At 41.0% G+C, this 23,438-nt stretch overlaps 2 protein-coding genes across 2 annotated transcripts in view; both read right to left on the bottom strand.

The window, feature by feature from the left end:
* Nucleotides 1–12,548, bottom strand: part of LOC105923925 (tenascin-X) — a 79,098-nt gene extending 66,550 nt beyond the window's left edge. The window contains exon 1 of the mRNA XM_036146613.1: nt 12,297–12,548. The gene's annotated coding sequence lies outside the window, so the exon portion shown is untranslated. The remainder of the gene's footprint in view (nt 1–12,296) is intronic.
* A 1,775-nt stretch (nt 12,549–14,323) lies between these two features.
* Nucleotides 14,324–16,222, bottom strand: LOC118565936 (L-selectin-like). Its single transcript, XM_036147034.1, has 4 exons — nt 16,149–16,222; nt 14,779–14,949; nt 14,453–14,658; nt 14,324–14,332 (listed from the first exon to the last, which is right to left on the bottom strand). Exons 1-4 carry the CDS (start codon nt 16,180–16,182, stop codon nt 14,324–14,326), a joined length of 420 nt encoding a protein of 139 aa, XP_036002927.1. The 5' UTR covers nt 16,183–16,222.
* Between the last annotated feature and the right edge of the window lie 7,216 nt (nt 16,223–23,438).

Raw genomic sequence — 23,438 nt, 5'->3', positions numbered from 1 at the left:
TTATATGTATTCAGGAAAGTTGGCTTAAAATAAATCTTGATTTTGTTATAAAAGGATATGAAAGCATTAGAAGAGACAGAGAGGGGGGATCTGGAGGAGGGTGTATAACATTCATAAAACAGGGAATTCAATTTAGACTTCTGGCTAAAGGAAGAGAGTTAGAATACATTGTTACAGAAATTTGGACAGTAAATGGGCCATTTAAAATAATCAACTTCTATAATCCATGTAAAAGACTTTCTATAAATTTAATGGAGGAACTTGGGGTGTATTTAGAGGGTAAGGTTATATGGTGTGGAGACTTTAATGGGCATAGTTCATTATGGGGTAATCATAATGATCAAAATGGGGATATAATAGAATAAATAATGGATGTCATAAAGTTGGTATGTCTAAATTATGAAAGTGGAACCAGAATTAATTTGAGAGATAATACAGAGTCAGCAATTGATTTAACATTAGTTTCAAATTCTATAGCAGGTGTTTGTTTATGGCAAGTAATCAATAAAACAACTATAGGAAGTGATCATTATCCTATTATGATTGAAATAAAGTTAAATATAGAAAGGTATTGTATAAAAGGGATAAAGAAATGGTGTTTTAGGTCAGCAGATTGGGAAACCTTTAGAAATAGTAGTGAAATGAAAATGTTAAAAGTGGATATGAGTAGTAGTATTGATGAAATAACATTTTCTATATGTAATGCTATCTTAGAAGCTGCTAATCAGGATATAAGGAAGAAAGGTGGGGGAAGGGAAATAAGGTTGGTGCCCTGGTGGACATCAGAATGTAAGGAAACAAATCAAGAAACAAAATAAAGCTTTTAAATTATTAAAAAGAAATCACAACTTTCAGAATCTGAATAATTATAAGAAATTACAAGCAAATGTAAGAAGAATTATTAAAAATGCAAAAAGAGATTATTGGAGGAGTTTCTGAAATTCAGTAGGAAGGGAGACATATATTTCTAAGGTGTGGGCAACAACTATGGCAAAAGCCGTACTGCTCCACTTGTGAAAGTCAAATCTAATGAGCTCTTTTTGGCATTAAGACAACAATTCTTATTGCCACGTTGCCAGACAGGACACTGGAAAAAAAAAGTCATTGTTGAATAATGATAATGCATTTAGCCACCGTTCTGGACTAAATTGTTCGGTGGGCTGGAACCGGCCCGCGGGCCGTATGTTTGACACCCCTGAGCTATATGAAGCTTTCCATAGGAAACATCATTGTATACCAGGAAAACTCTGAGCATGAAACAACAGTACGAAATAAAGGATCAAATGACAAGAGAAAATGATCAAACAAATAAAGCAGAAGTTGTAACAGAGTGTTCTAAGTAAGAATAAGTCCATTAGTTTAGAAACACTGTGGATTGAAAGACACAGATGCAAACAAAAACATGTAATGTGCACAGGGGTTCGATACTATTTTTCCAATACATCTTTCAGATGTATTTTCAGATGTGATTTTGTTTTGCTGATTCAACACATCTGATACTACCCAGTTAATTGGTGATTAACTGGGTAGTATCCCACTTAAAGATAAGGAGCTCAGTGTGTCTGGTCTGGTATAAAAAGGATGCAGCAGCAACAGGGATTGTATTGATTGTCAAGCAGGACTGAGGCTTGAGTGAACACATCCAGAGCCACTATGCACAGACCAGTCCTACCAATGAGTATGATCTTTTTAGATGTACCTTTATAAATCTACCCCCACAGGTATCATGCCTCAACAATATCTTTATTGAGTTTTATATATATATTTCACTTGTATAAAGAGACAGTGATCAAAACAATAGCATCCATAAAGTGAACAGTTACAATTTCCACAAAACATTTCACATACATCACACACTTAACAAAATCAAACAAAACCAAACAAAACCAAACAAAACACAAACACTCAACAACATATATCAACGCAGCAATTTTAGGTTGTTTGAACACTCCGATGTTTAAGAAACTCTATTAAAGGATTCCATATAGTCTCAAACTCTGCGGCCCTTCCCCTGGTTACATAAGTCAGCCTTTCCAACACTATACAAGATGCCATCTCCTTTATCCACATATGTATCGAGGGCACATCCATTTTTCACCAGGAAAGAGCAATCATCCTCCTCGCCTGCAGGGGTCCAAAATCAATTAAAGTTGACTCATTAGGAGTAACAGTAAAGTTTTTTGGATATATACCAAGTATACATATTTCTGCCAGGTGAGGTATCTTCACTTTAATGATCTCAGATAAAGTCAGAACAATTTCTTTCCAGTATTTTTTTTATATCTGGGCAGTCCCATACGCAGTGATATAGAGTACCCTTTCCTTCCAAACACTTAATACATGTGTCTGGCACATCAGGAGACCACTGATTTAACTTAACCGGGGTAATGTAAGTTCTCATCAGCCATTTGTATTGTAATAATTTCATTCTAGTGTTGATAGATTGTTTTTGAGCTTTAAAGCATGCCTTTTCCCAATCTACATTGGTGGACTCTTTATCATGGGACATCAAAGCAGTATAAAACAAAGAAATCTGTTTCCTCCCCTCCAGGTGCCGAAGTGTAAGTTCTTCAAGATGTGATAGTGGTGGTCTATCTATTACATTCTTATGTTTTGATAAAACATAATGTTTTATCGTACCTGCCCTCTCATATGGCAGGTACAGCCACCTGAACCTCAATCTAGGTTTTTTGTTGTTCCAAATGAATTTCCTAAAAGTACTATTAAGCTTGTAAAAAAATTAACCTGAGAGTGGAAGTGGGAGCGATTGAAACAGGTATAAAAATTTTGGTAATATACTCATTTTAATAAGATTTATACGGCCAATCAGTGATATTGGCAGCGTCAACAATCGATCCAGTGTCTCATTCACTTCGCCAATTAATGGATCATAGTTTGCTGGAGTGATCATTTTAATTTCAGGGGTAATTCTGACACCAAGATAGGTAAATCCGTCCTTTGCATTAGAAAAGGTTTTTTTTATTACCAGGTTTAAGCTTTTGTATTTGTTTAAAAATAGTATAAATGATTTTGTATTGTTAATGTTATACCCAGAGAACCGTCCGAACAATTCAATCTGTTGTAATAGATTTGGGATGCTAATTGATAGTTTATCACGTCGTCAGCATATAAGGAAATTTTATGCTCTTGTTCCCCTAAACAGATGCCTGATATGTTCGTCTGTGTCCTTATTGCCATAGCTAGTGGCTCTATGGCCAATATAAACAACATAGGTGACAGTGGGCATCCCTGGCGAGTAGATCGCTCCAAGCTGACTGATTGAGAAACTATACTGTTTGTCAAGATACAGGCTGTTGGGTTGGCATATAAAATCTGAATCAATTTAAGAAATTTCTGTCCAAATCCATATCTGGGTAAAACATTAAACAGGTATGGCCACTCTATTACTACAGGTACTGCTGTATCTTTTGTATCAAATTTTTCATGAATTATGTTACGAACTCGTCTGATGTTATGAAAGTCTTGCCGTTTTTGTACAAAGCCATTCTGATTGTTAAGAACTATGTGTGGGATATGGGTGTCAAGTCTCCTTGCTAAGGCTTTACAAAGTATTTTTGTGTCACATCCGATAGGGCTTATTGGTCTATATGAGGAGCATTCTGTGTTTTTTTCCCCCTGGTTTTAAAATCAATGTTATCATTGCTAGTCTTAAAGAGGGTGGGAAAGTTCCTGTTTGATAGGATTCTTCGAACATGTTAATCAGTGGGGTTAATAGTTTTTCTTTAAATGGTTTATAAAATTCAATTGGCAAAACCATCAGGCCCTGGAACCTTACCGCTGTTAATATTTTGGATAGCATGTGAGATTTCTTCAGTTGTCAAATCACCATCTAATTCATTTTTAGCATCCTCTGTCAGTGTCTGGAATTTAAACCGATCAAGAAATATATCCTGGTCTTCTTTTGTAGTTTGAGGGCATTCTGATCTATATAGGTTTTCATAAAATTCTCTGAAACTATTATTAATTTCCAAAGGGTCAACTGACAGATTTCCCGAAGAGGTCATTATACTATTAATTACTCTCTCAGATTGTATTTTTTTTATTTGCCAAGCCAAACGTTTCCCAGCTTTTCCCCCTTGGTCATAATAGGTTTGTTTTAGCCACATTAAGCTTTTCACAACTTTGTCAACGGATAGCTTGTTATACTCAGCTCTCAGGAGTAGCAAATCTCTATGTTTCCTTGGATCGTCCCTTACATTTAGACTAATCTCTAAAGATTTAATTTGTTTTTCCAATGTTTCCATCACTGCCCTTTGCTGTTTGGCCTTGGAGCTTGTGTAACTAATGATTTATCCTCTAATGTACGCTTTAAATGCTTCTCACCTCGTGCTGGCGCTGGTTTGATCTGTATTTAATTCAAAATAAGTGTCTATTTTAGTTCCCACATGTTTAACAAAGTCCAGATCCTGTAATCATCTTACTTGCAGTCGCCAATTAGGGGGGTTATGAACTAATCTCTCTATATGCATATTTAATGAAATAGCAGCATGATCACTTATTATTATGCTGTCATACCAACATCCTTTAATTTTGGACAGGAGATCTCCTGAGACAAGAAAGTAATGAATATGGGAACGAGATTTATGCATGTTTGAGTGACAAGAATATTAGATTTTAACCGGATTCTGCTCTCGCCAAACTTCAACCAAGTTTAAGTCCACTGTATATTGCTTTAGTAGCTTTCTAGTCTGTACCTTATAAGTTTCACAACATGTAGAGCGATCCGTGTCTGGATTTAAAGTGCAATCAAAGTCCCCTCCAATAATAAAAAAAACCTGTAAAGTGGACATAGTAAGGAAAAGATTTTCAAAAAATTTAGGGTTATCCTCATTCGGACCATATATACTAACTAAGTTTAATGTGAGGGAGAGGATATTGCCATGCAAGATGACGCATCTCCCAGCTGGATCCTTAAGGATCCAGCTGGGAGATTCATAGAAGTATACCTTAAGGTATACTTCTATGAATTAAAATAAGTACACCTCTAGCGTAATTATTATATGATGCATGTATCACTTTACCGGGCCATCTATTCTGTATCGGTTTGATATCAGAAACGGTCAAATGGGTTTCTTGAAGAAAAATTATTTTTGACTTGAGTTGTTTAATCCTGTTAATGACCTGCTTCACTTTCGTCAACTTTCTCAGCACCCTAACACTCCAACTCGTAACCTTTATGTGAGAGATATTCTGACTGGCCGTCTGTTTCATATAGAATTTGGTACGTCATTTGTACAGGAAAAAGGAGTAAGAAACATTTCTGCTGTGTTGAGCGCAGGACATACAAAAAAAATAAAATTAAATAAAATAAAATAAAAAAGACACCGTATACACACTTACATGTATGAACATTTATACAACTTGCCCCCCCCCCCTACTCAGAACAGAACTTGGAGGGCTTACGCTGATCCACACTGTAGAGGAGCAGCTAAACTACAAAACTAACTCCATAGGCGACTAGAGGAGTCCGCCAACCACGCACCTTATGTTTCAACAATATGTAGTCAACTTTACATTTTAGAATGATAATAAAAATAAAAAAATGAGTAAGCAAGTAAATAATTCTACTACTTTAACGTGAAATAAAAATAAAGAATAGATACATAAAGTAGACACTGAGTATGTGTCATGTTCGGCTTAATGTGTTTCACCCACATGCAGAAAACACTCGGGAAAAACAGATAGATTAGAAAAGGTTTATTAAACTAGGATCACAGGAAGAACGCTGTCTGAGTGGAGTTGAGTCGGGACGGGAACCAAGTGGACATGGGACCGGACCAATCTGGGAAGATGGGAAGAGGATTAACATATGGAGGGGACGAGGGGAATGTGCTGCTGGACGTAAGCTTACCACTAGGTTTGAAAGCCAGACCGGGGAGGAGGAGGTGTGGACTCAGCGCTTGCTTGGTGGCGGGAACACAGGTGTCCGAGAGACCAGAGAGCGGAGGCAGAAGTGGATCCGAGCAGCACCGGGATGTCCAGTGGTCCAGAGCAGCACCGAGATGTCCAGGGGTCCAGAGCAGCGGGAGTCACCAGTAGATGTCCGGAGGGAACAGAATCCCAGAACGAGGAACTGACTCGAGAGGAACTCAGAGGAGCGGGCACGAGAGGAGGACTTGGAGTTGTTGACACAGGAGGAGGACTTCGGGACGAACAGAGGTACCTAGGAAACACAGAGGTAAGAGTGTTTTTAGTTCTTTGTTAGAGATCGCAAAGCTAGAGGCCATGACTGATTGCATACCACGACTGTAACACTTTGGCATCTTCCCGCTGTCTGTGTGCTGCTTAAATGGAGCTGCCTGGTGCTGCTCAACCGTCCACAGGTGTGTGGGCTCCGCCCACTGGCCAACACTGAACACCTGTGGAAAAAGGCAAGGGCAGCAGAACCGGTAGCAAGCTACACAGCCCTGCTGACTGAGTCCTGACACCACACCCCCTCAAGGGTCGCCACCTGGCGACACAGAGGAGGAAGTCGAGGGACGGGAGGCGATGAAGGTGTCAATAAGTGATTGGTCCGGGATGGAGGAGCCGGGGAGCCAAGACCTATCCTCCGGACCGCGACCCACCCAATCCACAAGGTACTGGGTACCTCTACCTCGTGGACGGGAGGCCACGATCCTTTGGATCAAGCGCCCCTGGTGGTCCTGGGTGGGTGGAGGGGGTTCGGCCGGAGGGCACAAGGGACTAGAAACGACGGGTTTGATCTGTGAGACATGGAAGGTTGGGTGCACACGGGAGTGGGACGGGAGACGAAGACGAAGACGAACAGTGGTGGGGCTGATGACTGATGTGATCTCATAAGGGCCAGTGAATCGGGGAGACAACTTTCGTGCAGCTGCTCGGGAGGGGAGGTCCCGGGTGGACAACCAGACTCGCTGACCAGGGTGGTAGGTGGGGGCTGGGACCCGTCTCTGGTCAGCGAATCGGCGATTCTGCTCTGCAGTTTCTTGGAGGGCTTGGTTGGCTTGGGTCCAGACTTGACAGCAACGGGTGATGTGGTCTTGCACAGAGGGAACGGTGATCCTGTTGTTGTCCTCGGGTAGGAGTGGCGGTTGGTAACCTAGGGAGATCTCGAAAGGTGAGTGACCGGTGGCAGTGGATACGTGGCTATTGTGAGTATACTCGATCCAGGGAAGGTATTTGCTCCATTCGGTGGGGTTCTTGGATGTGAGGCAACGGAGGGTGGTCTCCAGCTCCTGGTTCATCCTCTCTGTCGGACCGTTGGTCTGTGAATGGTATCCTGAGGTCAGAGTATACCGGGCCCCAAGGGCCGCGGCAAACTCTTTCCACACTCGAGATGTAAACTGGGGACCACGGTCAGACAGGATCTCACGGGGTATACCATGGAGTCGAAATACATGTTTAACCAGGAGCTGGGCCGTGACGAGAGCAGAGGGAAGCTTACGGAGTGGAATGAGGTGACAGGCCTTGGAGAATCGATCAACTACAGTGAGAATGACTGACATCCCTTGTGAGGAGTGGAGTCTGGTAACAAAGTCTAGGGAAATGTGAGACCAGGGACGCTCAGGGACTGGTAAGGGCTGAAGGAGGCCGGCGGGGGGTCTGTTGGATGGTTTGTTCTGGGCACACACGGGACACGAGAGGACAAACTGCTTGACGTCTTGAAATAGTGTGGGCCACCAGAAACTACGGGCGAGGAGAGTCTGAGTACGATGGATTCCGGGATGTGCAGAGAACTTTTCTGAGTGGACCCATTGAATAACCTGAGATCTTACGGTGGAAGGGACGTAGGTACGATTCGGTGGACCGGTTCCGGGATCTGGATCAGTTGGTAGGGCACGGGTGATGAGGTCTTGAATCTCCCACCGGAGAGCACCAAGCACGCAGGAAGGGGATATGATGGCTGTTGGTTCCTTCTCAGAGTCGAGGGAGGAGTACAGACGAGACAGGGCGTCAGGCTTGACATTCTTGGAGCCGTGGCGATAAGAGATGATGGGGTTGAAACGAGAGAAAAACAAAGACCAGCGGGCTTGACGGGGGTTTAATCTTCTAGCGGTCTGGCTTATGGTTCTTATGGTCTGTCCAGATGAGGACCGGTTGCTCGGACCCCTCCAACCAGTGACGCCACTCCTCCAGGGCGAGGTTGATGGCCAACAGCTCTCTGTCCCCGACGTCGTAATTTCTCTCTGCCGGGGACAAACGCCTGGAGAAGAAAGCGCACGGATGGAGCTTCTGGTCAGCATCGGACACCTGAGACAGGACGGCGCCCACACCGGTGTCAGAGGCATCAATCTCCATAATGTACTGTTTAGAGGGGTCTGGATAGATGAGGATGGGTGCCTTGGAAAACTGGTTCTTGAGGTTGACGAAGGCTGAGTGGGTGTCGGGAGACCAGATAAGTGGGATCTTGGTGGAGGTGAGTGCATGAAGGGGGGCGGCGATCTGACTGTACCCACGTATGAATCTCCTATAGAAGTTGGCAAAGCCCAAGAAGCGCTGGAGGTCCTTTCTGGAAACGGGTTCGGGCCAGTCGAGGACGGCACGGATCTTCTCGGGGTCTGATCGCACTTGACCTCCCTCCAGGATGAGTCACAGGAAGGTGACGGAGGGCTAATGAAATTCACATTTCTCTGCTTTGACGAAGAGTTTGTTCTCGAGGAGGCGTTGGAGGACTAAACGGACGTGCTTGTAATGTTCGGAGGAGTCACGGGAGTAGATCAGGATGTCATCTAGGTATACAAAGACGAAAACGTTGAGAAAATCTCTCAGGACGTCGTTGACCATGGCTTGGAAAACGGCAGGGGTATTGCACAGGCCGAACGGCATGACCTGGTACTCAAAGTGTCCGAGTGGAGTCTTGAATGCTGTCTTCCACTCATCTCCCCGGCGGATCCGCACCAAGTGGTAAGCATTACGTAAGTCCAGCTTAGTAAAAATGGTGGCTGATTGTACTGGTTCTAACGCGGAGGAGAGGGGGGAAGAGGGTACTTATTTTTAACAGTGATGGCGTTTAAACCACGGTAGTCTATGCAGGGCCTAAGGGAACCATCCTTTTTGCCCACAAAGAAAAACCCTGCCCCTAGTGGGGAAGAGGAGGTGCGTATAAGCCCCGCGGGAAATGTTGTACAGGCGACTGGATGGCAACGGGGCACCAGGCAGGAGATCAATGGCACAGTCATAGGGACGGTGAGGGGGAAGAGAACTAGCCTGCTCCTTGCTAAAAACCTGCCCCAGGTCGTGATATTGTTTGGGCACTACTTTCAAAACTTCGGGATCTATCTGAGCACAGGGCTGAGCGGGTATCTGAGGCGAAGAAACAGCCAACTGTAAACAACTGGCTTGACAACTAGGTGACCAGGTCTCAACCCTGCGGCCGGCCCAATTTATCAAGGGGTTATGATGTTGAAGCCACAGGAAGCCTAGGACCACGGGTGCCTGTTTTACAGGGAAAACGAAAAACGAAAGACGTTCGCGGTGGTTACCTGAAACCATGAGTTCTAAAGGGATTGTTTTATGAGTAATTTTCGGCAGATCTCCGCCATCCAGGGCAGAAACCTGGAGGGGTGATCAAAGAGCAATCGTCTCAATTTTGGCCTGTTGAACAAATGCTTGATCTAATAGGTTGAAGTCGCAACCCGAATCAATTAAAGCAGACATCTCGAATGTTTCTCGGCCAGAGACGATGACAGCAGATAAACAGAGGCGCGGAGGAGAAAATTGATGTTGGTCCGCAGGTCTCTCCTCTACAACCGGCAGACTTGTTCTTTTGGCCGATCGGGACAGTCCTTAATGAAATAAGCAGGAGAGGCACAATAAAGGCAGAGCCGGGAGCTCATACGTTGCTGCCTTTCATCAGGTGTAAGTCGGACACGACCCAATTGCATAGGTTCCGGTGGTGAGGGAGGCGCTACAGCGGGTCTGGTGGGGGTGCGCTTGTTTAACGCCGGTCGAATAACTGGCGGTCACTCGGGGCGGCTCTTACTGCGCGCCCGTAAGCGGTTGTCCAATCTGACCGCCAGAGCAATGTAATTGTTCAAAGTATTGGGCTGTACAACACGCGCGAGTTCGTCCTTAAGGGACTCATCTAAAGATTCAAAAAACACTGATATAAGTGCTTGCTGTTCACAGCCGGCAGCCGCAGCCACAGTACGGAATTCAATAGCAAAATCTGCTATTCGTCTGCCCTGCTGACGTAAGGTAAGCAGCCGTTGGGAATCCTGAGCCTCATCTGATTCGGCCGCGAAAACTGTCTTAAACTCCGAGATAAAGTCGGTGAAAGTGCAACCAAACTGTTGACAGTCTGCGCTCGGCCCGTTAATAGCCGTAAGATGTACGAGATCTTAGCATCGTCATAAGCATAAGTACGCAGGGATCGATTAAACACGAGGGAACATTGGAAAAGAAAACCACCACATTCTCCAGCCTCTCCGGAGAATTTCTCCGTAGACGGCGAAGAGGACTCGGCTACCGACGGAGACGTAGTAGCTGACGTAGGTTCAGGGGAAGGGCTTGAGGATGCGGAAGTGGCTGGTTGTTGATTAGCGCTAGCCATATTCACTAGCTGATTAAGCTGGGAAGCTAAACCCTGCAGCTGCCCTTGTATACCCACTACCGCGGCTTCTAAACCCCTAATCTGATCCTGTTGAGTTGTTAATGCTCGACCGAGTGAATCTGTTGTGGTTGTTTGGGCCAGAGTGTTCTTCTGTCATGTTCAGCTTAATGTGTTTCGCCCACATGCAGAAAACACTCGGGAAAAACAGATAGATTAGAAAAGGTTTATTAAACTAGGATCACAGGAAGAACGCTGTCTGAGTGGAGTTGAGTCGGGACGGGAACCAAGTGGACATGGGACCAGACCAATCTGGGAATATGGGAAGAGGATTAACATATGGAGGGGACGAGGGGAATGCCAGTCAGTCGAGGATGTAAAAAATCTGTTCAAAATTGGATTAATGATAACAGGATTTCTGCTTTTTGGAGCTGGCAGTAACCTGGAGTATTGAGAAATTCTGAAAACGTTGGGAGCTGTTTCGGTCCATGTCAAGGCTGCCTGAACTATGTTAGGCCACTACCAACGCTCACACTGAAATGCTGTGTAAGCAGAACTGCAGGCTGATGCAGTTTCTGAACTTGCTGGGAAGATGGGAATGACCTTGGAGAAAGCTGGACCCTGGTAGAATGACCACAATTTTGGCTGTTTGGTATCGCCATTGAGAAGAACCAGCAAGACTTTAAGGCAAACAGAAAAAACAAGAGTCTCCCTGCCCAAAACAAATGCTATTATCTAAACTGGCTCCCCTGCAATCTTCATTTCTCTTGGATGTTATGTAAACAAGATGGCAGGTGATATGTGACACCTGTGACCTGAACAGAGCGCAGTGAACTGAACCACCTGATAACATTCCATCACCATCAAAGACTAATGGCTGCAAGTGCTATCTGGGAGAGTTCACAGACAAACACACACACACACACACACACACACACACACACACACACACACACACACACACACACACACACAAACACACACACACACACACACACACACAGAGTACACTAAAACACACAGGCTCACACACCACCTCTACTGTGCTTTTTCTCTGCTTTCTGTTTTAGCTGTAGTGTCAGAAAGGTCAGATCAGAGACCTCAAGCTTTAACTTTCTTAGAATTTTTTGTGATGAATCTGTATGTTGTATGCTGTATGTTTGTTAATGTATGAAATTATTAATTTAGCTTATTCCCTTGTGTCCCTCCTTATGTATGTCTGTAATGTTTTTTTGTTCATGTACAGCACTTTGAATGTTTTGTTACTGAAAAACACTACATAAATAAACTTATCTTGCCACAGGTACGAGCTGCATTCCAATTGTAGCCTATTTATCCACAGGATTTCTTTTTAAAACAACTCATGCTCAGGACAAAACACAGTAAGCTCCCACATTAAATTTTACTTTGAAATTGTTGATCATACTAGTTCTAAGACAACACGCTACAAATACAATATATTTTTAGGAAACATTATGAGCCGCTAACATGCTTTTGTTTTCTTACACTGCTTTATGTCAAATGAAACTTATGTTTAATTAATTTAATCAGCAGGTTTTACAGTAATTTTTACATAAAATATGTAATTCAAATACTTTCTCAACCTCAGTTTAGGAGCTCTTTAAATGTTACATAATTTCTGGTTTTCAAATTTGCCAACCACTGATGAGGCTGCTTTAATGACCAACCAACAGGCTGCAAATTAAACTGATTTCTGTTAAAACAATTAAATGTCCCTCTTTATTAATAAAGTATAAAGTCTCACCTGTAGCTGCAGTAATGCTAACTCCACTGCTTCTGACGCCATCAAGAACAGAGAGGAGAGTGAATGTGTAGTTTGTTCCAGCAGTGAGAGATGAGACCGTGTGAGTTACTGGTCCATCTCCAGCTGGTTCATTGATGTTTGTCTCTGTGCCGTTAAACTGGAGAACAAAGCTGATGTTGCCGGTGATTTTATTCCACTGCAGAGTGATGCTGGTCTCAGTTTGTGCTGAAGAGCTAAAGCCTTCTGCATTGGGGGGGACTGGGATAAACAAAATAAAGAAAAAGCAATAAAATAAAGTAACTTAAAAATAAAATATGAAATAAAGCAAAAACTTTTTTTAATACAGCGTCAATCTGTGCTCCTTTCTGTTGTCTTTGAAATGTGATACAAACTGTGGCTTTAAAAAAATTCTGTCAATGACTGTGTTCTATAACGTCAATTTATTTTACCTCAAATCTATGATACATTATGAGGAGCAACTACTGACAGAGCAACCAGCTGACTAAGTAATAAAACAACATAGATAAGATACATTACTTGGTTTGTAACAGACGAATGGTAAACTCAGGTTGCAACTTTCATCCGACCATCTTCCAGAGTCAATAAATGATCCAGCAATACACTGATCATCACTGGGATCATTGGGCTGACCATCTGCCCAGTGTCGAAACAGAGAGGGGCTGCCATCAGACCAAAGCTTTTCCCTATAGAGGCCAATCCAGACAGAGCTGCCACCTGTTAGGTTTGTGATTATTTCATTCTCGGTCTGATTTCGGATACTGGGAAGGAAAAGAAGTTATAAACAATCATATTAAACTCATAATACAAGGAAAGAACCCCCATTACATAAAATTGCTGGGTAGGTCATTGTGATATAGTTTCCTATACGACTATAGTAGAATCTCCTAAAACATCACTAAAATTGTCTTAAGTCAGATGTTAAAAAAAAAGTCGAATTATATAAAAAAGAATGTTGAGAACAAAGTTAGCCACGATATCACAGCAATTTAATAGTATTGTCACAGCAAAACGGATTTATATATATATATATTTTTTGTTGTTTTTGTTACAGGCTTCTTTATTTATTCAACTCTGTAAAACAAAGAAAAAAGTATAAAACAATGTTTTATATGGGTGCTATATCCTTTAGTACGAATACTATCACATAAATTAAGTCAGAAGTGTAATCGGTGTCAATTGTTTGCTGAGATGAGGACTCAAGTGCTGACACAACAGGTCACAGCAGGCTGCACATAGTGAGAGTCTGCGGGATTAGACTCTGGTTTCAGACTCTAGCCTTCATTCACAATTATAAGACAGGGAGCATGCCAGTGTAGAAGAGAACACATGAAACAAGAGTTTTTAAAAAAGAAAAGAGAAAAAAGAAACAAGAGGTTTGACCTCAGGAATCAGTGCAGCTTCGTCAAGGATACTAGATTTGTATTGGGTTGCCTGGGCGCACCACACTGGGAGGAAACTGAACAATAATATCTAAAACTTACAGGCACTATAACAGAAGAAAAGCCCACGTAGAAATGACTTGGGACATGACAGAAGAAACTAAAAAAACAACAACATTGAATTTAAATCAGTTGGTGGTTAATCATGATTATTGGATGAAAAATAGATTAGTGTAATGAACAACAGGCAGCAACTGTGGGAGAACAGGAAGAAAAAAAAAACAATTCAGAGGAATGACATGTAATCAGCAAAGGGAAGCAGAGTATGACAAAACACAACACATACCAGAAACACAGGAATGTGGCTAATGAAACAAGTCAGCAACAGGAAGTACATGGAACATAGTTGAGAAAAATAAACAATGCACTGTGTTAAGCACCAAAGCAAAGAAGGATACACAAAACCCAAGTCTAAAGTTTTATCCAAGTAGAATTTCTGCTTAAGAACATCAAACATCATACGATCTTGTCATTACCTGGCCAGATCAACATAATTGGTCCTGCAGAATATCTGAGCATCCGTCCAGTTTAGTGAAATGCTACTGACAACATAGGATGGTGATCCACCTACTGTACCTGTAAATATATAGATGAAATATAAATACCACTAAAAGGAAATAATCTAATTTCATACTTAAAGTCTTTACTCAGGTTATACAAAAACGTACCATTATAGCACACAAACCGATTTATGACCGTGCACGCATCGTCATCCCATGTGCCCAAAGCGCCAAAGCTCGATTCATAGATTCTAGCACAGTACTGTTTTCCCAAATAATTATTGGGCTCGACAGGATACCAGTTTCTGAAGTTGTATTCTCCGGGACCATAGAAGCTGCTGTCATTTAGGGACCATTTCCAGCCATTAATACGGTCATCATAGAGACCTATCCAAGCCTTGCCTAAATAAAAACATTATAATTATATAAAACAAACTAATGAAACATGTTTATGGTAACATTAGGGGCCTGCCCCTAATAATGAAATAAGTGTAATGTTACTATTGCAAATTAAAAACCCACCTGCATAGTTTGAGGTGGTCCTGAGAAAAGCATCAACATCAGCTGGGTTTTCAATGGTGGCCAGATCAGCATAGTCACGTCTGCAGACGCTCTGAGCATTAGTCCATGTCAGCGAAGAGTTCACAAAGTAGTACTGACGGCTTTGGGCACAGGCAACACTGAGCAGCATCCCTGAAATAAAACCTGTTCAGCTTTTGCAGCGTCATACTACAGGCACTACATCCACCTTTGTCATTTGTTCCTTTCTCCAGCAGTTGAAAATGTTAGCAAAATGTAATGAAAATGCATTTGACAAGCTGAGTTATCTAGCTAGCTTAATAGAACTAGCTTAACTAACTAGCTAGCTAACAAACTAGCTAGCTTAATAAGAACTACGTATTTTTGTTCAAAGTGAGAGTCACTCCCAATGCAATTACCACCTCAAAGAATCAGCAAAGAGGTGTGGTAATGAACTATTAATTTCATTCAGGTGTTTTCAGCCATGCAGGACAACTGTGACACCATCCAGGGGGGCCATCACCCTATAACCTTGAAAACATTCCTACTTCTGTGCTTTTTTTTTGTGTCTCTGCTGTCTCTCTCCAACCACAATCATTTGTGGCAGATGGCAACACACACCGGTTCTGGTTCTGCTGGAAATGTCTTCCTGTTAAAGGTGACTTTTCCTCTCCACTGTCGCTTTATGCATGCTCATTATGAGGGATTGCTGCAAAGCCAGCAACAATGCAGATGACTGTCCACTGTGGTGCTACAGACTTTCAGGAGGAGTGAAAACTCCTTGTCAAGACTTGATGCAATCTACTGGATAAACAGGAAACTTTTTGACCAAACTGCCTGAATGATTTGATTGAATTTGACTTTGTGAAGTGCCTTGATGACATGTGTTGCGAATTGGGGGCTATGTAAATACAATTCAATTCAACTGACAGCTCCCCTGAGGAGGGAGTCACTAAAGGATACCACTAATAAAGTGTTCTTGAGCAAAACTGCCAGAAAAAAATGTGAATAAATATCTTACTCTTACCAGCACTTCCTAAAAAATAGAACCCACTGCCTCACAGAAAAAGCCAAATCCATACTTTGTTTGTGGTGACAATTTAGGTGTTTTTCTACAGTGATTTCAGTTATATTTTGAAAAATAAGGCGGAAGCCAGTTGGTCTGGTGCACTTAACAAAATAGATAACATAATGAAGAATGTTTAACACAACTTTTTTTTAATCTTTTTATTACTTTGCCTTTTTTCTCAGTTTTCCCTTGTACACCAATATCAGGGCTACAAGCAAAAAAAAAAAAGAAAAAACAAAACAAAACAAAACCAAACAAAACAAAAAAAAGACGAAGTCAGAATAAGAAAACAAGAGACACAAACCTGTGAGCCCAAAGAGGATCAGCTTGTAATCCATGTGTGAATGCTCGAGACAAAATAAAATGTCCCTGACAATATCTTCTAAATTCAAACAATGTGAATGTATTTAACAACTAGACAAGCCATTGATAATCTTCAAAGCTGCAAGGAACACCTTTAGAAAGCTTTGGTGCTTTTAAAGTATTACAGATGGGTGTGGCTTTTGTGAACAGCTGACAGTACAGGAATGAGGTGTCACGTAACAAAGCAAAGCAGCGTCATTTGAAACACTGGTATTTATCATTATCAGAGTTTCTATAAGGAAAAGTTACTTTAATACAGCTGTTTTATCAAAGTTCTATCACCATCATAAGGCGATAGTTTGTGAGACGAAGGCTACATCTACATGGAGCTGAATAAGGCATCAACATGGGGGTGGGGGTGTAGGTTTTCAAATGGTGTCATCTTCGTCTGGACAGGATCCCCAGTTCAACCAGGAAGTTTGTCTAACACAGAAGATCCTGGTTTCATCTAAACGGGGCATCAAAGATTTTGGTTGACCAGGTTGGCAGCAGCATAGGAGCAATGCAGGGGACGGTGCTCTCAACAGATTTTTCCAACTTTTTCCACCTCAGACTTTGAGTAGAAATATGAGTCCAGTCATCAGTAGCAATATTCAGAGGACTCTGCAGTTGCTGGGTGTATCTGAGATGGACAGAAGACTGGGTAAAAAGATTGGTAGAAAACTTAGATCCATGGTGTGGGATGAACTGTATCATCTTTAAAGTAACCAAAACACATGAGATGGAGAAAAATGTCAAACACTGTTTCCATCATAGAGAAAGAACACAAGAAAGGCTGCTTGTCCAGATGGTATCAGCAAAAGGATCCTCAGAAACTGTGCATTCCAGCTCACAGCGTTATTCACCATTTTCAACCAATCCCTACTTCACTACGTTGTTCCTGAAGTCTGCTACAATGATTCCTGTTTGGAAAAATAGCACAATCGGCCGGATAGCTCCCAGCCCAGTCATCAACAAACGTTTTGAGAGACCTATTGTCCCTCAAATTAAAACTGCTCTTCTTGCTGACAATGTCCAACAACAATTCTAATACAGAGCATATATGTCAACAGAGGATATTATAATAACAGCTCTCCATACAACTCTTACTGACCGGGAGAAGGGCAGCACCTTTACGTACAGGATGCTGTCTGGGGACTTCAGCTCTGCCTTTAACTCTTTTATTCCCATAAGTCAGAAAGTAGACTCCACTCTCCCTGGTCTTTTTTCACCAGTCCCATCTAGAAAAAGGCTCAGGGGTCTGATTTAAAAAACCATTCATTGAGCACACAATGTTTCCTTTATAGATCACAGCTGTACCTGAGCGTTTGCATAACTGATTGTGCCTCAGGGTCTGCCCTCTACACACCCAGATTCATCCATTAATGGTCAATGCAAAGCTTCTCATAAATGTTAATATGGATTAAAAGTGGATCATCACGGAGAGGTGGTAACCAAGGAGAAAAGGCAAAGAAACTGTGAGAAAATTTCGGAGATAAAAGTTGATTAAATGTGAAAATCAGAGGTAAAAGCACAGATGATGTCCACATTAAAATAAGTTGTTAAATAATAAAACAACAGTGTAGTCCATGTTGAAATTCTGCAGTGGCTGTGCGTTCAGAATGACACTCAGAGGAGGGAGGGAGACCAGGAGGAATGAGAGGTTTCCCCCACAATGATAAATATCCCTCCCTCCCCCACCCCAAAAAAAAAAAATAAAATAAAAAAATGTAAAAAGCATTTTAGGAAGCCAATGGACGCTGAACACTGCCTGAGTGAGCGCATTATCTTCTGCAAGGGATGAGAAGTAGCCACCTTCCCCTGTCGGTTATAGCAGAATGCAATGCTCAGTCATTATTGGCCAGGAAATATTTGTATTTTGTCACAATAAAGTTCAAAGGTCATTTTGTTCGGAGGACCATTTCTACCATCTAAACGCAGAAACTGACAGAGGTGGCGACTAGCAGTCTTTAAGAACCAAAAGAGGACAACTTACAGGTTTAATATGAGGAAACCGGAGTAGCGCAATGGAAGAATAAGGCAAGGAACAATAGAAACAAGAGGGCTTAAAAGATTGAAGGGTGGAGAACAACATCGTACAGCACAAATAAATTGAATCTGGCAGGCCCCACAGGCAGTAATAAACACACAAACATCTGGAGACACAAAAAACGAAGCACAAACTCTGGTGGATAATGACTGCCTGTTTGGTACATGTGCCAGCAGAGGCAGCAGGAATGTTTTAATGGTGAATTTGCAGAAATGCAGCAGTCCAGGAACTCGAATAGTGGCTGGGAGGAACAAGGAAACACAATGTTGGAAACCACAAAAAGCAAACACGTGATCCAGCACATGGGTAGGAGGAAACCTGCAGTATGAACAGCCTTAGAGTGGAAAGATGAGTACAGAAAACACGTGTAAGATGGATGACAGCTGAAAGCAGTGCAGGTAGGTTGCTGAGGAATAGCTGGGGAGAACAATGACAGAGGCAGTTAGGGAGGAAACACAGGATGAAAGAACCAAGAATCTATAAAATAACCAATACACTAACTGTCCACATAAATATAAACCCCGTGGATACGGAAAGGAACAACAAACCCGAACCCAACAACCACCTTTCTGACATACTGCCGCTTATTTATACCTGATGTCTGTGAGCTGCGAGAGTTGAAACTATGCACAAAAGCATGACCAATAAAGCTGATTTAGGTTCAAGCAACAAAAGCAAGTTTCTGCCAACATGAAATTATCTTAATCATTCACTTTTAATTGAATGGATTTCCTGTTTACTTTTGATGAAAGTAATCCACTCAGCATGGGTCGGCCAATCACGTTGCAGTATTATGGTTCAAGGTGGGGCATTTTTCTGCGACTAAAGCAAGAGATGCTAAGGCAGCGCAGTAGGACGTATGCGTAGCTGCTGTTTTGTCACGATCCATGATTTCTTCTTTAAAAGAAGAACACAAAGAATCGCCTTAACCAGCGTAACTTCTCGTGGTTTATCATTGCGTCTCCTGCTTACATTTTCACTTGATACTGTGATTGACTAAAACCAAACTTTAGCTCCACCTAATCATCTCGGAAAGTTCTGCTTAATGTCCCTCCTTTACCCCAAAAGATTTGACAGAATCAGTCCCAGATTGATGCCGTGCAGAACGTAGCGTGCTACGCAATCTGGCTTGCCAGGCTTTAAATTTTTGTGTATTGTCTTTTTTATTTTATAATGTTTTTAATTGATTTATCGAGTAGCACTTTAAGGTCTTTTTTAATAAAAATTGCTTCACAAAGGAAAATTATAATTGTTATTAAAGTGTGATAACATTCTTCAGTTGGGAAAGAGAAGCTGGGCAGAGTCAGAAAATGAATTCAGCTAATTATAGGGCTGTCCTGTTAGGAAACCTGCTATATGTTGCAACAGACTTTGAACTGTGGTGGAGGTTCATCTTCCATTATGACAATAACCTTTAACATACAGCAGAGCTACAATGGAACGGTTTCAGATTAAAGACTAGTTATATATTAGAATGAGTCCAAAACCTAAATATTGAGATGCTACGTCCAGATATGCAAATATTTTGGCTCACAGTCACAGATGCTCTCTGTCCAGTCTAATTGTACTTGAGGTATTTGTATAGAAGTTTAGGCACACTTTCTAGATTTGTAAAGCTGGTAAAGACAGGCCTTTAAAGACTGATTTTTTTATTGCAGCAAAAGGTTGCTGTACAGAGTACAACTAGACAACTAAATAAAAATAGTATGCCACACTTTAGAGATTTCCGTTAAATCATGACAGCTGAGTATTCCTCTTTATTCACTGCACAATTATGCCATACTTTGTGTTGGATTATGAAATCAAAAGAAACTCAGTTGAAGTTTGTTGTTGTAATGGAGAAGTTGGTGACAGGTTTTAACAGGGCGGATACTTTTGAAAAACACTTTGTGACTTACATATAATTTGACTTGTTCTGGTAATCCTCATTTGAGAGCACATAAAGCAAAAAGCACAGAACAACATACAAAAACAAGAGTTATGCATTCAATGTTTGCTTTGTGGTTGTATAAGTTTAAAAGTTAGTGCTGATATAAACACAGCAGTAGATCAATTCTGGAAATTGGATAAAAGTGAGAAAAGAACACCCAGGGCTGAGTAGTGCATTACATAGAATGAGATGGCGCTTCACCTGGATTACCTGCATAGAAGAGACTTAACAGTATAAGGAATGTCACTTGGGTAAAACATGTTATTCAACAACCAGAGATATAATCAGCTAGGGAACTCCAATATGAAAGTAACATTTCTTTACAACTGAGTCACTGTAGACAATGAAAGGATCACACGGCAGAGTCACTTGAGGCAAGTTCAAGATCAAGAAATTAGTTTACAACACATTGATTTCAAAACCAAGACATAATACAGTAAAACAGACAGCATGGTTACCTGGAAACCAGGGGAATGCAACTGACTGCAGGATAATGAGTTTTTAGTTGGATGAGCAGCAGGAAAGATAAGGATCTGAAGCCATCATGTGGCTTTAACCAGAATTACAGGAACAGACTAAAATATCCTATAAAACCAAAATAAATAAATAAATTCTGATAAAGATCTAGTGACAAACTTGGTTAAATATTTCCACCTTTTTCTCATGACCAACATATCAGTGTTCAGGGGATATTTATTAATCAGAATCAGAATTAAGTTTAATCACCAAGTAGGTTTGCACTTACAAGGAATTTGACTTGGTGTTGATGGTGCAGACAAAAATAATAATACAATAAAATAAAAAGGATCTATATACAGAAGCTATATACACTCAGTAAACTGTGCGTTAATGTAACGCAGAAGCTTGTAAGTCCTGAACGGGGGAGAGAGACAGTCTTCAATGTCATGGCCTTGTTTATAAGGCTGATACAATTGATTAAATCTCTGATCATACTTTAATTAACACAAGGAGAAGAATAAATCTTACCAGTGTACAGAGGCGGGTAGAGTAGCCAAAAAGTTGTCCTTAAGTGAGAGGAGCACTACTTCAACATATTTTGACTCGAGTAAAAGTAAAAAGTTGTCAGCCAACAAATTACTCAAGTAAGGGTAAATATGTATTCAGTAAGAAGGCTACTCAAGTACTGAGTAACTAATCATCTCACCAGATGATGTTTTTTTTTAAATTATGTTATCAGACAAACAAAAATATAAGGTTATGTACAAATTCTGATATTTTAAAGACAAAAGATACACTAAAGACGAAAGAAACACTTTACTAAGTAATTGTTTTCAACATTAAACTAGAAAACAATACTTACAGCAGTTAATGTATATACACTGTTATAACAGTGCAAAGTGACCCCTGTGACAATATCTACTGTTTACTGTATGTTAATTTGCCCTCCAAATGGCTCAATGAGCTCGGCAGATGAAAAATAGCATTAAAATAACATAGTTTGTGTACAAATAAGAAGTTTCACTTTAACATAAACTCTAGGTGTTTGTATCTGGTGCATTTTTGGTTAAAACAAGTTCTTTATTCATGAAGTTATTGACAGCAGGTAGAGTGGCTGGAAATTATACTCAAGTTATAGTAGCAATATACTTGTGCACAGTGCAGTAAAACTACTAAAATAAAATTTTGTTTAAAAGTTACTCAAGTAAATGTTACTGAGTAAATGTAATTATTTACAACCCACATCTACCAGGGTAACACAAACAAGTTCTTAAATCCAAGCACTGATGGTCATTCCATCCACCCACATACAGTATGTGCCTTAACTTAAAAATCTAAACACATTGCTGTTGCAGTGGAGCCAGACATCCAGTTTCTAAATGTATATTCTCCAAGTCGAACTCCATTGAAGCTGGTGTCATTTAAGGACTGTTTACAGGTATTATTCCACTCACAGAAATCCATTCAAGGCAGCCATGTTGACGAACAGGTTTAAGTTATGCAAGAGTTGCAGTGAGGCATGTGGTGATTGATCTAAAAGATAACTATATTTACTTCCTGGATTTCTCCAGTCGTGAAAGTTCTTTGCATAAAGATGCACATTTATTTCCTAAAAAAATTAGGTCTGCATCTGAAAAATTTAAACATGCAGCCACTTCCAAGAATCTACCTGAATAGCTTGAAGTGTCCTGACAATGGCGTCGACATCTTCCTTGTATGGTGGCCAGGTAAGTGTAGTCACATAACGCTCTGCATTTTCCCACGTTTGTGCAGTGCTAGCAAAGTAGTACAGACAAGTTTGGGCAAAGGCGGTCCTGAGCAGCGCTCCTGAAGCAACACATGTCAGGAAATGTTCACTTAGCCACTTTATTAGGTACAACTGTTCAACTGTGCTTTTGGAACAAGGGTCTCAAACCCAGTCCTGGGGGTCTGGTGTCTTGCAACCTTTAAGGTGCGTTCACACTGAACGCGATCGAGACGTTTGGAGCCAGCTATTCACATGTTATCCCTGCGTAAAGAATGCTGTCAGGAGCGGATTAAGGGTCTGTGATGCAAAAGAGGCGTGTGGAGCGATGAGAACGCACAACATGGGCGAACAGAGCAGAGCAAAACTGCAAATAGAACAAAGCGAAAGTTCGCTCGAGTTGAAAAATCTGAGCTTTTCTGTCAATTCATGTCCAATTATTTAAGCACAAATTATTATTTTTTTTATGTGTTATATATTTGGTCAGTAGAATTAGGCAGTATTTTTATAGAGTACAGATGGATTTACTGACTAAAGGGGCAACAGGTCTCCAAAAGTACTAATTATTAAGGCCTGTCGTGCACGCCTGGTGCTAGATGCCAGCACAAAATTACAATCGTAGACACATCAAGATACAATCATAATTTAGTATGAGTTCCTTGACAACGCCCTTCTCTTCTGTATTGTGCTGGAGCTGATTTTTTTTTTTTAAGATTTCACTTGGTTTTTAAGTGATGAAATCATATTTTGTATGATTTTCATTTTTATTTTTATTTTTTTACAAAGTAGTTTTTTTATGTATCTTTTTCTTTCTTTCCCCAGAGCAATTCCCCTAATTAATGCGCGTCTCTTTACAAAGTACGGAAACGAATGCACTTTAATTTCTTAAAATACTTTCCTAAACGCAAGGCGCATCATCTCAGCAACAAAGATGTACATATACCCAAACGGATCACGTCTTTTTCTATTATTATTATTATTTTTTTAATTATTATTATTATTATAATTTTTTTTTTTTTGGAGGAAGTAGGCTATTGAGAAACACGTTTGAGAAACACGCTTCTCCTTG

Source organism: Fundulus heteroclitus, chromosome 14 (assembly GCF_011125445.2).
Source record: "Fundulus heteroclitus isolate FHET01 chromosome 14, MU-UCD_Fhet_4.1, whole genome shotgun sequence".
Lineage (NCBI taxonomy): Eukaryota > Metazoa > Chordata > Actinopteri > Cyprinodontiformes > Fundulidae > Fundulus > Fundulus heteroclitus.
This window is presented reverse-complemented; position numbering and strand designations above follow the sequence as displayed.

Bases quoted from the DNA above. Each gene is read 5' to 3' on its own strand.
- LOC118565936 (XM_036147034.1), bottom strand. From the start codon at position 16,182: ATGGATTACAAGCTGATCCTCTTTGGGCTCACAG. The intron at 14,950-16,148 runs GTTTGTGTCTCT...GTTTTATTTCAG, and splicing joins GATCCTCTTTGGGCTCACAG to GGATGCTGCTCAGTGTTGCC. The intron at 14,659-14,778 runs GTGGGTTTTTAA...GTTTTTATTTAG, and splicing joins GACCACCTCAAACTATGCAG to GCAAGGCTTGGATAGGTCTC.